Source organism: Tachypleus tridentatus, chromosome 2 (genome assembly GCF_004210375.1).
Source record: "Tachypleus tridentatus isolate NWPU-2018 chromosome 2, ASM421037v1, whole genome shotgun sequence".
Classification (NCBI taxonomy): Eukaryota; Metazoa; Arthropoda; class Merostomata; order Xiphosura; family Limulidae; genus Tachypleus; species Tachypleus tridentatus.
The window spans coordinates 49,274,648-49,291,710 of NC_134826.1; the positions used below are offsets into that span (position 1 = coordinate 49,274,648).

A 17,063-nucleotide genomic window follows, 5' to 3' on the forward strand; every position below is an offset into this window, starting at 1 on the left:
TATCAAGTAACTTGCAAATCATTTTCATTTGATCAGTAAGAAACAATATTCATTTTTGACCTTCTTGCTTGGTTTGCAAAATGCAGAAATTAAAGTGTACAGTGATAGAGTATTTAATTACTAACTTATTCATAACACTTTTAAATATTTAGAACTATTTAACAAAAGTGATTACAAGAGTGGTTTCAAACATTTCCAAACAATAACAGACACAAAATCTTTAATCATGGATATAAAATATCAAGAGTTGAGCAAAGCATCATGGACTTCATCCTAAGCTCTCCATCATCTGAACAGGAAAGTTCTCAGTGTATAATAAAAAAATGTCACTAGAGTTCAAAGCTCTTAAAAGTTTTTAATGAAAAACTTTTCCACTGAGTGTGGAACAAATGCAAAATGACTTTCATAACAATTGATGCTCGTAATTTGACTTCTTAAACATTAACCTTTCCGTAATTTCACATCTTGGTATTAGCTAATCATCTTCATGTTCTACACATTACCCTAAAACAAACTGTATAGCAAAGGACTTCTTTTACAAAACTATTTATACTGATATATGTTTTAAGGTTTAAGAAGAAAAAAAAAAGCAATTTGAGATATGACATTAAAGCTTGCCTCACTTCATCATACTTTTAAATGTTTAAACCTTCTAAAAGTGTGTGTGTGTGTGTGTTTTGTTTCTTTTTACATCTTTATCTGAACTGTATAAAAAATGCCTTGAGATGATCCCTTTTAATTTCATGGATCCTTCTGTCAGAATGAACCACAGGCTTAAACTTTATAATGCTGAAACATAGGGGAGTATAACAAAAGCTACAAAACTCTCTATAACAAAACTTTAATTTAGAGATAACAACATTACTGTTACTTTGAAACACTAAGTAACTCCTATAAACCCAATCAAACACTAACATTTAATACACTTCTAACTTTATAGCATTAAGTGCAACACAGTTTTTGTCACAAAGCCATCAGGACCAACATGACATCTATTGATGTTTGACAATTCTTTCTCAGTATCAATAATGGTAGGAAGAAAACAATGTGACATTAATTACCACAGAGTAATATTAAAGATATTTTTGATGAAGTAAATGTACAACAGTCATTATCCATGAATTCTTTTCTTGTAGTTTTTTCACTACCAACAGAGTTAGCAAGATCTTGGCAAAATTCATCATATTTAAATACTTTCATAATATAATCACTAAATAACTTAATGTTTACATATTATCATGTACTATTAATGGAGAGAAAAACTTTTCAGGTTTAAAAGAGCTGAGATAAACCTACAGCAATTTCAATAACAGGCCAATTTGCACGACCAAATTGGTTCTCTTGTTCACTGTCCTCTCTGCGAATATTTGCCTGAAGTGAAAAAAGGTTATATTTTTAACACATATAAAAGATGTTATTTGAACATTTACAGGAAAAATACAAATCTGTAAGTTTTGACAATAAATTTAATCTATTTAACCTTTTATTTAAAGAAATAAACTTAAAACAAAAACTTGTATTCCATTCAAATTCTTTTCAGGTATTTTAGTTGCAAAACAAAAATGAGTAAAAGTACCATATTTACGTAATTTTTATTGTTTGTAAGTTTATAACTATATGTTTAAGAACTGAAAATTAATGTTTCTCTGATATCTAACTAAGGAATAGATTCTGGCCAAGCAAAAGTAATAATAATTATGTTAGATTATCAGTCCCATTTTACTTTGCCACAAACTTTAATGGAATTACATTATAAGGTTCCTTTATATTGTTATAGTATTTATAATAAATATATAAAAAAAAGGATAATCTTTACCAAAACTGCAGAAGTACTACTGTGTGTGAAGTATTATGATATTCTATCATGCCAATACAAAAATGTTGTCAAAGTAACTGAACAGGAGGAATAGTGTTGGTGTTTTCTTACAGCAAAGCCACATTTGGCTATCTGCTGAGCCCACAGAGGGGAACCAAACCCCTGAATATGAGAAATAGTGTACAAAGTTTGAGTATTTTAAAACTTGTACTTCACAGCTGGCTTCAAGACTGAGAACATACATTTGGAAGGAAATTCCTACCAGCTATGAAAACAACTGTCTGCACAATTAGCCCACATTTTAATTATTCAATCTTTAATCCTCCTGTAAACATATTTACAACATGAGAATAAATCTCAAGCAAAAAAAAAGTATAGTTTGTTTTTTTAAATCTCTTGATTCTAATTTTGTTATGTTTATATACTTATGGGTCCTTTTTCTGCGTGTTGGTAGAGTTACATCACAAAAATCATAGAATGACATGCTGGTAAGCATATCTTATGATGGCACCTTTTCTGATCATGCCATAAAGACAGCTTACACTAATGTTTGTGTCAATATGTAAGCATCTGTGGTATACTCAAGAATAAAACTATGAATTAACATCTAATAGTCTTAACATAAGCTTTTTATGAATTAGAAAACATTTGGTTCTCAAGCTTATGATTAAAAACTATAGCACATTGTGTAGTTTTATGATAACCTAAAACACGTATTTCTAAAGGAACTTACTCTAAATAAATTATAGGGGGACACTTCAAAAACTCAGTGTAGCCCAACTTACCTTTGTGAAACAAAACATGGTGCATGGATTGGGCATTTACTAAATGTTATCAAACTTACTACATGAATAAAGATCACATAACTTGTTCTTGAAAGGAATGTGATAACATATTAACTTAGCAAAAATAACAAAATATACTACCACAAAAGGCAGAGTTATTGAACAATAATTTTTTTTTTTACATACATTACCTTACATGTGATGTCCATGCCTACACAAAAGCTGAGTAAAAGAAAGGGAACACATCCGACACACACTTCTAAGCATGTAACTAGAGAACACACTAGTATAACCCTAAGTAATTCTCCAGAAACACTTTCCAAGGAATAGTTGAAAACATTAAAGGGGAATAGGCTTTGACAACTTGCAACGAGCTCAGTAACAGATTCTCCAAATTTCAAAGCAGGTATCAGCACATTACTTGTACATGTGTTCAGCAAACACTTGCAAGGAACATTTTGAAAATCTGGGGAAACAAAAACATTTCTACACTAAAACAGAAAAAAACACATTAAGTTTGATATCTAGAATAGGTTTATTTTCAATTTCTGACCAGTTTATAAGATATTACTTGTCTGTGCCATGAGTTTCTGGCCACATCACAGTTCAATTTTTTCAAAAAAATGGTGCTAATACCACATGTGATCTACACAGATATTATCATAATCACCATTTTATCCTTTGTTTATTTGCAATTAGTGCCAGTTATTATACATAATACAAAATAATTTAAAACACTAAAATCTTAATATATAAATAACCATTGTCATTTCTAATGAATTCATAAAAATGTATACCTCCGATTCTCGTTTTCCAAGATCAACTGGAGAAACATGCACAGAAAATGAAACATTTTGGTATTTAGTTTTCCAGATGGTTATTGAGTTGTTATGCATCTTGAGTTGAACAACAGTTTCTTCTGTTAACCATCCTTGCTGTATCTTCTCTTGGCCATCTATTGATTAAGATTTTAGTATCATCTAAATTTTTAGACTGATAATACAACAGGTAAAATGAGAATCTCTGATCTTCAGATACATACTATCTACTAAACAAGAAATACACAAAAGTGAGTTAGATATCTAAAACTGCATGTTTCTGTTTTTTTAATTTTGCACAAAGCTACAGGAGGGATATCTGTGCTAGCCATCCCTAATTTAGCAATGTAAGACCAGAGGAAAGGCAGCTTGTCATCACCAACTCTTGGGCTACTCTTTTGCCAATGAATTGTGGGATTAACAATAACATGATAATGCCCCATGGCTTAAAGGGCAAGCATGTTTCTTGTGACAGGGATTCGAACCCACAAGTCGAGTGCCTTAACCACCTACTCATGCTAAGCTATGTAAAAATTCATAATGAACAATATAAAAGCTAATTCATATTACATCTAGAATCTGCTTTGTGAACTAACATCTGGCAATCTTCCATAGTACAGTATAAAATACTCCTGTGGGCAAAGTGTTCGAAATACAAAACAAAAAAACTCTCTTACAAAATTTACAAGTGTTTTTTTGTTTCTAATGTCATTTCATCAATTAGACATAAAACAGCTTTGGTTTCCCTATGATCTTGAGTACTAAAAGTGAATTTTAGACCTGTCTTATTACAACTTTCACAAAACAGTACAAAATGCACTTATTTAAATTAAAGTAGAATTCCCGTACGTGTTTTCCATTAGATGAACTGCCAATTTCATTGGTCTCCCAATGAAACATGCCTCACCCACCCCTGATTTGTCATACTGAACAATTAAAACTCGTGTTCTTGAATGAAATTGTGGTTCTCAAATTCATGTATTAATAAAACAAATGTACCACAATGGTTACCTATAAAGAGGTAAGTATCTGAAAATGAATAAAAGTTTCTCTTCATACAAGCATGTGCTTATTTTATTTTCCTTACAGATTTTAATTATATAGAAATCAACCATACATTGAACTAGGATCTCCATGTTAAAAAGAGGGGAACCTTGAACATGGGCGAGTTGAGAGGTTTTCAGAGATATGCTATATACTTTGAATATAGGCATGTGGAAGAAAAAAAAAGATTCAGGTTAGAAACTAGGAAACCAATTCCATAAAATTTTTATCCATGGTTGTGAAACAACTGTGTGAAAAATGCAGCAACAATATTTTAAATGTTGGACAATGTGCAAGAATAAAAATATAACCTATTAGGAAAACAGATTACTGAACAGCAAAATAATGCAATAGAGTATCTCCTTGTGTGCCATGATAAGCAAATAATAAAACAAAATTCCTGTTATTATTTTAATATGAAACAAATTACAAACTATAAGAAAGAAGCATTCTTCACACTGGTACTAAAATACAAGACATGGTTAACCTTTTTGGAAGAGACTCTGTATCAAAATACAATTTTTAATAATGTTAGGCATAATTTATTAATCTGTCAAGCCCCAAGTAACCAAAACATTCACATAATAATATTTTTAAAATGTCATAGCAATCTGAGCTGACTGAAACTTAAGAAAAATGACTTACAACTGAAAATGTTAACAAGGAGATATTTAACACTGATAAAACACTGTATTACAATCATATGTAATATAGTTTAAATAGCAGACATAACTAATCGTGCCTATTTGTGATTGCATATGATTTTAATTCTGATCTATGTAGGTAGTTGGTTTTGACCACAAGTTAATTGAGGAAAAGAGGCCACATAAGCCACTTTTATGAAGTATCTCATTACAAAATTTATAATAGTAAAGAATAAAGGGTTTTTTGTAAGAATAACCATGTTAAGCAAACCTAACCTGGCACTGACATGTCAAGAGAAATTAAATATTAATTGTCACACATGTAATCAAAACTTTTTTTTTAATGCATCAAACAGGAAAATAAGTATTTTAAAGTAAACACATACAAATGATGTATTAATATATTATTCTTTCTACAGAAAACATTTCTTTTTCCTTTTTAGGAACCCTGAAGAAAATCCAGAATGCTGATTCAGACCCTAAATGCAAGATCTTTTCATAGAGATGCATACACTTGTAAACAGCTTAAAGTATCTAAATCACATATTCTAAAGTATAACTAAAACTTATGTTTTAAACATTGTACAGTTCATTGACATTTTCAAATAATGACAAGACACTGTTCACCAATCTTCACAGAACATGTTTTTAAGAACCAACTTAGCCCCTCACTTGTGTTTTTAAAAAGGTTATGTTACAAAATAATCGACAAGAATGAAACTGATTCAAAAACTGAGTGAAATAAAGTTAAGTTTCTTGTTTTGATAATTCTCTGCAACATGCTTTGCAATATGTTTTTATCAAGAGCAATTAAAATGTATACATGAATATAAGGAATTTGGTAAAGGTCTTGAATAAAACACAAGAATGGTTTTAAATATGCAACTGTGACCTTTGACAACATGCTAAAACTGCTACTGTGATCTGAAGAGATGTAACAATTATGACATCTCTGCAGTTTCAGAAAAATGTACCAAAAATTCTGTTGTTCTGTTCTCTTACCATAACAACCAAATACATCCACTGGCATATTGTTAACAAATTCAAGGTCATTAACAAGGTTCAAAGTCCTTGGATGAAGATTTGTCTCCCAGCGTCTAACAATTACTTTAGTCTCTGGAATTTCTACTGTAGGCTCGAGGATGATGGCTATGAGATAACGAAACTCCACAGTTTGATCACCAGGAACATAAATCATTCCAGACCAAATATTTCTGGATAAGAAAAAAACAAAAGGCACTAGTCATAAAAGAAGAAATTCAGAAAAAGAGACAGAATAATTTTTTTTATATTCAATCCAAATTATTTTTTCCCATTAACAATAGTATTAATATAATCCTCTGCATATTTCAATGAACTGGTGTATTTTTACATTATACATATAAATTTTTATCCATTAATAAACTTTATTATTTTTGAGATGGAGAGTAATAGACACATTAGATATCTTAACAAAAAAAGAGCGTATGTAGGCACATTTGGAAAAAACAAAAACACACACACTGGAAAACAAAATAATGGCATATGTATAAAACAAAATGCTAGCTTATCTTAGAAAATCTTTCAAAATTAAATACTTCTGAAACTACTAAAGCAACAATTTCTATTAAATCCAGAATCCTTACTGTTCTGGATTCTGACGATGAAGAGGTACAACCTTAGCCACCTGCCAACATCCCAGTTCTGGCAGGTTACCAGTTACACAGACCGACTCTCCGGGAGCAGTGACAGCCTCAACCTGCAGTTTGATGCTTATGGAACTACCTTTCATTGGAAATGTTGTTGTGATCCAAAAAACTTCTTCAGTAATGAAATCAAAACAAGTCGAAAACTTTTAAACTTATATTGGATCTTGTTTACTGGGGGTATCCTTTTTATAGAAATCCTATGGAGGAGAAAGAAAACAAGTTACTTTCAAACCATTTCATACAAAGCTTCTGTCTTTCAGGTTAGGAATTAAAAATATTTAACAAATAATAAAATAATTTGTAAAAAATATGTAGCTTCTAAAACTATTATTTACAGGTGCACATTGTTAGTTAAAACTGAAATAGCCAACTATATAATTATCTGGAAAAGAGAACTTATGTTCAAAAAAGAATTGGTAGAAAAATGTTTTGTAGTAGCAAATATTAAAGAGAAGCTGTATAAGAAAGTCTTGGACCAACAAGACTGAAAAGGAACCTATGTAATCTACCTCAACTGCACTATTCATTAGGAGCAAAGGATGTGAAAAACAGTACGATATTCAACATCTTTGTTCAATGAAACAGGTTATATTTATTTAATATTTACTAATTTCAATGTGGCCCATGATGATACTTGTCATCAGATATATGACAGTCACCATAACGGTCATGCAAATGTACTGAACAAATGTAAGCATTTAGGTTTCATTCCAAAACCAGAGATCCAAATTCACGAAAAGTTTCAAATAATTCATTTTAAATGACACATGGGTCAAATGTTTGGCTATCTTTTATACTGTCATAATTCCAGTGGTTAATAGCTGAAAAAAATAAACATAATTTATTGTAAGGTTGCATTTAAAATAATAAAAAAAATTGTTGCTAAATATACAAGAAAAATTGTGTCATTTTTGGACAGTATTATTAGAAAAAGGTGTACTTCCAATAAAAAAAGAAATTAGTACACCTGTTTGTAAATCACAAACAACCACATTCATGATGAAAACTGTATAAGACAATTGCAAAGCAAATGCAGGAAAAAAAAAAATTAAGGTTTATTTCTTAGGGTGTTAAACTTACTCTCGACCAGTAGATCTTTCTTTCCTCTGAACAATATATTTTCATATACTTCTAGAATTTTTTATCACAGTACTATAGATTGATTTTTTTTTTTTTTATGAGATTGGTTTATTTTGTTCATTACTAAATTTTACATTTTGGTATGCATTCACAATGGTGAACCGCTTATATAAATCCCTGTTGGTAACCTACTTTAGTCGTATACAAAACTGAACAACATTTGTGTACACACCACTTAATATTGATTCCCACATCTTTTAGAACCTAAACTAGCTTCTCTCTCTAAAAGCACACCTAAGCCTTATGGGCAGTATCTCATATTGCTTACCTAACTGTGACAAAACTATTGAAAAATGTTGTTTTTTTTATTATTTGTTGTATTTACTATTTATTTATACATCATATGGCCCTTCGTGGCTGTAGCTGCAAACTTACACATGAGAGAGAGAGAAAAAGTAAACTTTTGTGAGGTACAAATCTTTACTGCAGCTGATGACATCTCATACTGTTATAAGGACAACAAAAACCATCTTAAACAGGGTCTAGTCTATCTTTTCCAAATATACAAATTTATATCCTCTTATCCAATTATCTTTGGAATATAAGACAAGGAAGTCAAATACCTTTTTTGTTATCAAACTTCTCCATATATTCTTGTAAATTTATGTAAAAACCACCCTTCTTTCTTCAAGAAAGATTATATTCAGAGATATTAGCCATTCCCTGTAAGATAACACTTCTAATCCTGGAACCATCCTATGAACTCTATCCAATGAGTAAGAATCCAATCTTGGATAGAGAGACCAAATTTGCAAAAGACATTTCAGATGAGGCGTAACAAATGACTGGTGTGGAGAGATTTATTTACTTTTGTCTTATAATCAATATCTCCATAAAAACATATAAAATTATACTAGTTTTACTACCAACAACAAAGCACTGTTTTCCTTTGATGGCTTAAGTAATGTATCCACCTCAACCAGGATTATTTTCTTTTGTCATGCTATTATAATTATTCTCATATATTCATTACAGTTGAATATCAGTTGGCAAGTGGTTGTCCAGCTGATCTAAGTCACTTTGAGGTACTTCAACAGAGCTAGAAACTCCAGAGTTCAACACCAACAACTTTCAATAATTATCCCCTATCAATCTCATTAACATAAACAAGACAAAGACCCAAGCATAGACCACTTAAGGCTGTCCACTATAAACGAGAGTACAGTTGGACTCTACCATCAACTAACAACAACTCACTGGTGCTGCCCATGCCTCTTTTTATGGCATTTTATCAAAGGTTTTTTAAAAGTCAAAAAGTAGACCAAATTTTTATGAATATGGTGTTTTTATCTAAGTAGACAGATTCCCCAGTATACAGCCACCCAAAAACAGATTTGGCAATAAAGTTGTAAAAAAATATTAACCATTTGATAACTTAAATATTAGTTTTTCAAATGCTTTTTTTACTATTGGCTATAAACAGTATATTTCATAATGCTTTGCCTTCTATCATCAACTAACCTATAAACCAATTAACCCATCTTTCCCCAACCCCTACCAAAGTGATTTTCATAGCTATTCTTTTGTGTGTTATTAAAAACTTTCTGGCAATCCACGTACAAAGTCCACACCCATTCCATCATCCAGACAATATATGACATTCTCAACATTTCAAGTATAAATTAGGCAAGATTTTTCCCTCAGTGAATCCATACACTTTTCTTTTACAATATTCCAATGAATGATTTTGCAAATGTTTTACTAGATCCTCTAGAACTCTTTCCCCTACAGGACAATGACTAATTGGTCTATAATTTCCAGGCCAACTCTTTATCACACCTTTCAAAAATACTACCTTACTTAAATATTTAGGTTTATTAGCTTACCATTAACTATTAACATGGTATTTAAATATACTCTTACAGCCCATAGTAAAAAGCATTTGAAAAACTAATATTTAACAAGTTACCAAATGGTTTAAGATTTTCAACTTTATTGCCAAATCCATTTAAGAGGGGTGACTGTATAATGGGAAATCTACCCACATACATAAAAACACCATATTTATAAAAATTTTGTCTATTACTTTTACTCTTACAAAGCCTTTGATAAAATGCCATAAAAAGAACCATGGGCATCACCAGTGAGTGAATGAATGGGGGAGTTGCTGGAAGCAAAAACCTTTTTATGAACTCTATACCTAAATACTAACCACTTAGGTCTTACTTACGCCTATAAGTGTCATTGATTTCAGACCTCTTCCTGAAGAAAATCCTAGCGCTGAAAAGAAGTTTTATTACTAAAAATAGAAATTATTTACTACGAATTGTGGTATTTTGAAAGGACTAACTTCTGGGGTGAGAGGAAAATTGATGGTTATGAAAAAGAAACAAATCCAATTATTATTGTTAGTAAATGTTTTTAATTCAGTTGATGGAAAAAACAAATACAGTTGGAAAATTAAACTACCTGATAAAATATGGACTGCAAGTTTTTGTTGCTTCGGTTGGTTGACTGTCTGCCATACTTAAACAAAATTAAAATTCTCTGCTGCTTAAAAATTGAAATACGTTATTTATTTAGATTTATAGTTGTTGCCTTAAACTTTAATATTTCAAAACTAACACTAGACTCTCAAGTTAAAACATTAAGCTTATTACTATATACCGGTAGCAGTATATATTTACAATCTAACTTTTCAAAAAAAAATCTTAATTACTTTACAATTTAATTCTAAAATTACAACGTGTTAGAACATGGATAAGATTAAAAGTTAATAAAATCTAAAATCGTTAGTACGATGTGTCAAGTATTTCAGTTCAGAAGTATTCTTTAAGAAAATAAACATTCTCTAACGACTATATAATAAGTATATTATAAATAAGAATAAATCTAAGCCAAAATTAATTTCTACAACATTTCACACTCAGTTTAAGCTTACAAGCTGTGAAATTTTAAAATTAATACTATTTATATTACTAGCTAAGACAGAAGGTGACACAAACCACATTCAACAGAGAGAGAGAAAAAATGATTAAACTAAAATAAAATTATAAGGTTACGGCACGTGTTAGTGTTATAGTGCTAGTCTCCAAATTCACACAGAAAAAGGCACTTAGATGCTCAATAAAACGTCTACAGACTAGTGTGGTAGTGGACGTGCATAGTACAGGCGTAGTGATGTGGTTTTACCACCAATACTGATTTATTTCAGTTAAACGTTAGCCGATTAAAATTAAATAGATAAAACTACTGCTAACAGTGTCACTATCAAACTACCAATAGCACTAACATTGTGTCAAGTCCTACTCCTTAACGTCTGTCTAATTATTCTGTCATGCAAAGGCACCCAACACTTAAATTAACGTTGTTAAATTTCAAGCATGAATTCACATTTTGTATTAACGAATAAATACTTCAGTTGCTACAACTACATTACTATGTTATATCCTTTCAAAAGTAGCAATATTATTGCAAAATATCCGACATCAGAATACATAAGTGAACGTTTGTTTGTTTGTTTTTGAATTTCGCACAAAGCTACTCGAGGGCTATCTGTGCTAACCGTCCCTAATTTAGCAATGTAAGACTAGAGGGAAGGCAGTTAGTCATCACCCCCACCGCCAACACTTGGGCTACTCTTTTACCAACGAATAGTGGGATTGACCGTACATTATAACGCCCACACAGCTGAAAGGGCGAGCATGTTTGGCGCGACGGGGATGCGACCCCGCGACCCTCAGATTACGAGTCGCACGCCTTAACACGCTTGGCCATGCCGGGCCTACATAAGTGAACGAGAAAAATGAAGAGGTGGCATTACTAATATAATTAAAAAGTTAATTATTCTCAATAGAGTACTTTTAATTCATGGACAAGAAGTTTATCCATTCTGTTTCACAAAATAATGTGCCCCTTCTGCTGTTCTCAAAATGCTCTGGTTAAGAATGGAACGAGCTCTTTTGCTTACTTAGCTTTTGGACATTCACAAATTATTAAATATGTTAAAGTTAATAATTACTTTTTTAAAGCTTTAAAAACTGATCAGCCTGTAACGCCCATTAACAATTATACTGACATAGTTTAAAATACTATCGAAACTATAAATATTTAAAGTTTATTTTCGTTTTATTGTTTCTCTAATTTTCTGCATTATACTTAAACATTTATATAATATTATTTCGATAAGATGAACTTCTATTGAAATGAAACTATTTACGACAGAAATTATTTTGCAATGTTTTTCAACACGTCACTCTTGTTACTTTTTATCTTTGTGAAACCTTGCTTTAATTATGCATAAGATCAACAGGTTGAAAAACAGTATTCAAACTATCATTTGGTTGTTTTTTAAGCACAAAAATTACATAAGTTATATGTACTGTTCCCATCACGGGTATCGTATAAGTTATGAGTCACTGGGGTATTATCATGGTGTTATAACACACTTGTTTCGGCACCGAGTTTTAGGTAGTTAAAAACCTGAGAGGTTCAAGTACATTTTCGAGCTCTTCCTCCCTCCTGAATTATTTATTTAAAACGAACAAGTGCTGCCAATGGTATTCGCAACACAAAACATTGATACATTTTCTTCACTCTTTTTAGGCCTAATTTAAAAGAGCCTGCAAAGAAAAAAAAGTGTTATAACAACAGTCCAACATGTTCGAAAAAAAAATACATGTACAAAATTACATTTCTACTGATAGATTGGGAATTTTTTGCTCTACAGTAATCTTACCCAATCACTGATCCACAACATAATTTTAGTGGGTACACAAGATGGTGTTCCGCCGTGGAACAGCAGTAAATCTACGGATTCAAAACTCTAAAATCCAGGATTAGACGTGTGAAAATACGTACAAATAAATTAAAAATTGCACATTAGATTGAGAAGAAATACAGCAAAAACTGACGTCACCTGAAGTGAAATAGTTATTTAATTAGACAACTTTCTAGGATCATAACCATTGTTGTTAACGCGGTTGCATTCTACAGTGCAATAATTAACAATATGGCTACCTTTCGTGATGACGAAAAACCTGCTTGAAGTGAAAATGTATTCTTAAGAAGGCTGGTATGGGTATTAGCACTCTGGTTAAAATAATGTACAAAACAACGTTGCTAACCTGAAGATGACCTGAGAAGATCGAAACGTTGTTCTGTACTTTATTTTAATTAAAGTGCTAATACCCATACTAGCCATCTTGAGAATAAATATGGCTACCACTCGACAGTTAATCTAGCCAATGCGTAATACAGATCAGTGTATACGAACCAGGTGTCCGTTAAAGCGCATGGCCCGTGTGATTACATTTGTTTTAAGGCCACTTTTATTCTATCAACAAATTTATTTCTGCAGTTGATTCATATTTATATTAACGAAATCCAGTTGCCCATTTGATTTCTGTAAATGACTGCATTTACAAGTAACAAGTGCATGTATTAGTAGTAAGAAACTAATAATATTATTATATACATTATCTAATGACATTTTCTAGAGAAAAGCTAAATTCTTAGCCATAAAACAGTTGTATTGATAATTCTCTTACCAAATGAATTAGTACGTAGAACCTGAAGTTACCAAACTTTAAAATATTAGTTCTCTAGTCACAGTGGATGTTTAACTGGACCATAAGTGGTTATCTAGCAATGTGACGTAACTACCCAGCAACGTGTCAAGTCAAGCGAGCCAATCACAATCTCACCCACGTGAATGTGCTCATTCTAGACACGTTGTAACCACTAGATACAAACAAGTTGAATGGCCTCTTACGTTGTACGTCGCACCAAACATGCTCACCCTTTCAGCTGTGGGGGTCGTTATAATGTAACAGTCAATCCCACTATTCGTTGGTAAAAGAGTAGCCCAAGAGTTGACGATGGGTGGTGATAACTAGCTGCCTTCCCTCTAGTGTTACACTGCTAAATTAGGGACGGCTAGCGCAGATTGCCCTCGAGTAGGTTTGCGCGAAATTCAAAAAACAAACAAACTTACGTTGCACAGCAACTAAATAGAATCAGCGAATACTGTCAAAAATATAGAATAAAAATAAACACAACTCGTAATCTTTACGAAATTGCCAAAACTACAGCCAGAAATATATATGAATGGTACATTACTTCAGACTGCCTCATCGGTAAAATTTTTAGATCTAACCCATGAAGAACCAACTATGCTAGAAGTCTAACTGGCAGGAACAGTGGAGCATCTACAGGCAACATACTAAAAATTTACAAAGCATATATTAGACCAGTAATAGACTATACAGCTCTAGCGTGGATAACTGTAAACGACAAAATAATTAAAACCAAACTGCAAACAATCCAAAACACACTCCTCACAACAGCATACAGAGTTCCAAGAACTACATCGTCTCAATTTATACACAAATATTCGAACATACCAACCATACCAGATAGACTCCTACATAGTATAATAACGTACTTTAATTAGAATTGGATGAAAAATGAATTACTATGCGAACTAGACAGGTACTTCATACATGATGAAGTTAGTCCTAAACATCTCTCCCCGGTCAATATACATTTTAAACAAATAAATAAATAAATAAATAAAAATAAAAAATAAATATATAATTAAAATGTATGTATATATATATATATATAATGAATTTTTAAAAAATTTAAAAAAGGTGCCACCAACAAACTTGACATTTTGCTGATAGGGCAAAATAATACCCTTATATGTATCACAATACATGAGCATTGCCCTGAAAAGGGTCGGAGAAATAATCAGTTCACTGTGACCCAAAAATGAAGTAACTATCACTATCAAATACTGCAAGACCACATAAGTACGGGGAGGAGGAAGAGGTCAAAGACCCGCCGGTCATCGTCGACGGTCTACACCTTTCGCCTTTACAAGTTGCTACGCTCGTCACGCAAGCTAAGCCCGGCGCTTCTATCGACCCCTCTAAGACACGGTTTCTTCGCCGAGGAGGTATTCTCCTTCAACCGTCTACTCCTGCCGACTTTTCCTACTTCTGTCAACCGTGGAACACTGCAATTGACATCAGATGCTCTCCAACAAAAAGCCCAACGAGCCTTTACACTGTCTTCTTGAGAGGTATACACCCTTCGATACATCCATCTGAGATAAAAAATGCCATAGAAACCCAGACTAAGTCTGAAATATACGCCGTACACCGTATATTTTCCAAATCTAACAGACAACCTACTAGTTTTATGAAAATAGTTACCACCACCAAGCATGTTGCTGATACAATCCTACATAATGGCTGTTATTACCATATTTTTCATTTTAGTGCCGAACGCTCCCGACGTCGCCCAACTAATCCGAGAGCACCCAAACCACCTGAACACGTGTCACAACCTATAACTTCACCATATACGTCTGCCGACCGACCTGAATTAAACCACCTGGAGCATCAGAAGTCTAGTAACAAATCGTGCCAGACCACACCTCTCGTTCCTAGTTCCACCACCTCGACTCAGACACAAACCACGCGTCCGACAACTAAAGACGCCTCGGTTCAAACCGAACCCAAGTCCACAAGTACCAAGTCATCTCAATCTCTAATTAAAAGAAGACATAAGCCTGTCCAGACCAGTGCAGAACCACCAAGCCCAGAAACTCCATCTGAAATTTCACCTGTGAGAAGGTCACTAAAACTGAGTCGAGCTAATTTGAGACGAATATTCCACGCAGAACTTGCCAACCCGACAGCACCACCAGAACCAATCTTTGTCGCTTGTGATAATCGTGAACGTGCTAACCCAACAGAACCACCAGAAACAACCTTTATCTCTTATGATGATTACGTTTATTAATTATGATTTTTTTTTCTTTCCTGTGATTATTTACCCTGACTTTCTTTCCTTACAGCTACCATCGGGCACGATCTGGGTAGTTTATTCGGCACCCAGGTCGTGAAAGTGGGTTTTCTCGGGGTACTCCCGTTTCCCTCCACACCTAATCCTTAAGCATTGGATCCATAGATCCCCGCTTGGGCACTTTGATCCATCGATTCATGCCCGGCCCTGAACTGACCCGTTTGACTGTTGTTTGTATTTATCCGACCTGCTTCTCGTCGTATTTCTCCGTTTCTCTTCTTGGGTGGGATTTGCTTTGCCTTCGCCTTGTTGCCTGCCACGCTCTCCAGACAAGCATTTGCATGTGTTAAATCAATCCATTAATCTGTCTATCAGTGTTATCCACAAACGCTATTATTTTATAAATTCCTATCTGGTGCGGGGTTGAAGGAGGACTAGTTAGTCTTCGAGCACCCCAGGGGATTAATGTTTCTTAGGAAATATTAATTCTAAACCTAAACACCTGCAGATATATATATATAGAGAGGTCAAATAGAACTTGACCCTCCAGGGTACGAGCATATCATGCCCAAACACCGAGAGAGAGAGTTGTTCAAGATTTCCTATTATGCTCACGTAATTTGACAGGCACAACGTTGGTAATATATTTAAAAATTGAGATGTTATGTAAATAATTAATGTGCAAATTCAACTGAATCAAGTAAGGTTGCAGATAAATAACTAAATGTACCAGCCACGAACTGCTGGATCGTCAGATCGAATAGTGTAAAAACATATACTCCCACGAAAAAGCCCAACACTGGTTTAACATTTCACATGAATTTAATTATCTGTTTGTTTTGAATTTCGCACAAAGCTACACGAGAACTACTTGCGCTAGCTATCCATAATTTAGCAGTGAAAAACTCGATGGAAGGTAGTTAGTTATCACTACCCACCGCAAAATCTTTAGCTACTTTTTTTTTAATCAAGGAATATTAGGATTAGCCCTCACAATATAACGCTCCCACAGCTGAAAGGATGAGCATGTTTGGTGGGACGGGAAATCGAACCCACGACCCATAAACTGTGAGTCAAGCGCCTCCTAACAACCGGACCATGCTAGACTACAGCCTCAAGTGCAAATTTAAGATTTACCGAAGTCAGTGCCCGATTTTGTGTCAAATTTAAGAATTAACGAAATCAATAATATACCATTTTGTGGCTATGACTAATCTGTCAGTTTTTCATCTCCTGATTGTATCCGAAACCTCCGGAATTTAGTAAATACCGAGGATGCGATAAGTTAACCCTAAACCTTAGGGAACTGCTGTTTTAAGGACGTACATTTTTGTATTTATTTTTTAAACTGTAGAACGATTTGTTGGGTTGTT

The 17,063-nt window shown here is 33.1% G+C and overlaps 1 protein-coding gene across 11 annotated transcripts in view; it reads right to left on the minus strand.

Annotated features, from left to right (window-relative positions):
• Nucleotides 1–13,515, minus strand: part of LOC143243217 (glycerophosphocholine phosphodiesterase GPCPD1-like) — a 36,259-nt gene extending 22,744 nt beyond the window's left edge. For 2 of the 11 annotated variants that reach the window (XM_076487089.1, XM_076487101.1), the window contains exons 1-5: nt 13,425–13,515; nt 6,733–6,992; nt 6,110–6,321; nt 3,399–3,556; nt 1,297–1,371 (exon numbers count right to left, since the gene is read on the minus strand). In XM_076487089.1, the coding sequence (XP_076343204.1) occupies nt 1,297–1,371; nt 3,399–3,556; nt 6,110–6,321; nt 6,733–6,878 (591 nt within the window). In that variant the 5' untranslated portion in view covers nt 6,879–6,992; nt 13,425–13,515. Of the gene's footprint in view, nt 1–1,292; nt 1,372–2,792; nt 3,021–3,398; nt 3,557–6,109; nt 6,322–6,732; nt 6,993–8,498; nt 8,634–10,105; nt 10,240–10,344; nt 10,593–10,880; nt 11,019–13,424 lie in introns of those variants that run through there. The other 9 variants (XM_076487081.1, XM_076487095.1, XM_076487084.1 and 6 more) reach the window with 8 other exon arrangements.
• Nucleotides 13,516–17,063: the final 3,548 nt, after the last annotated feature.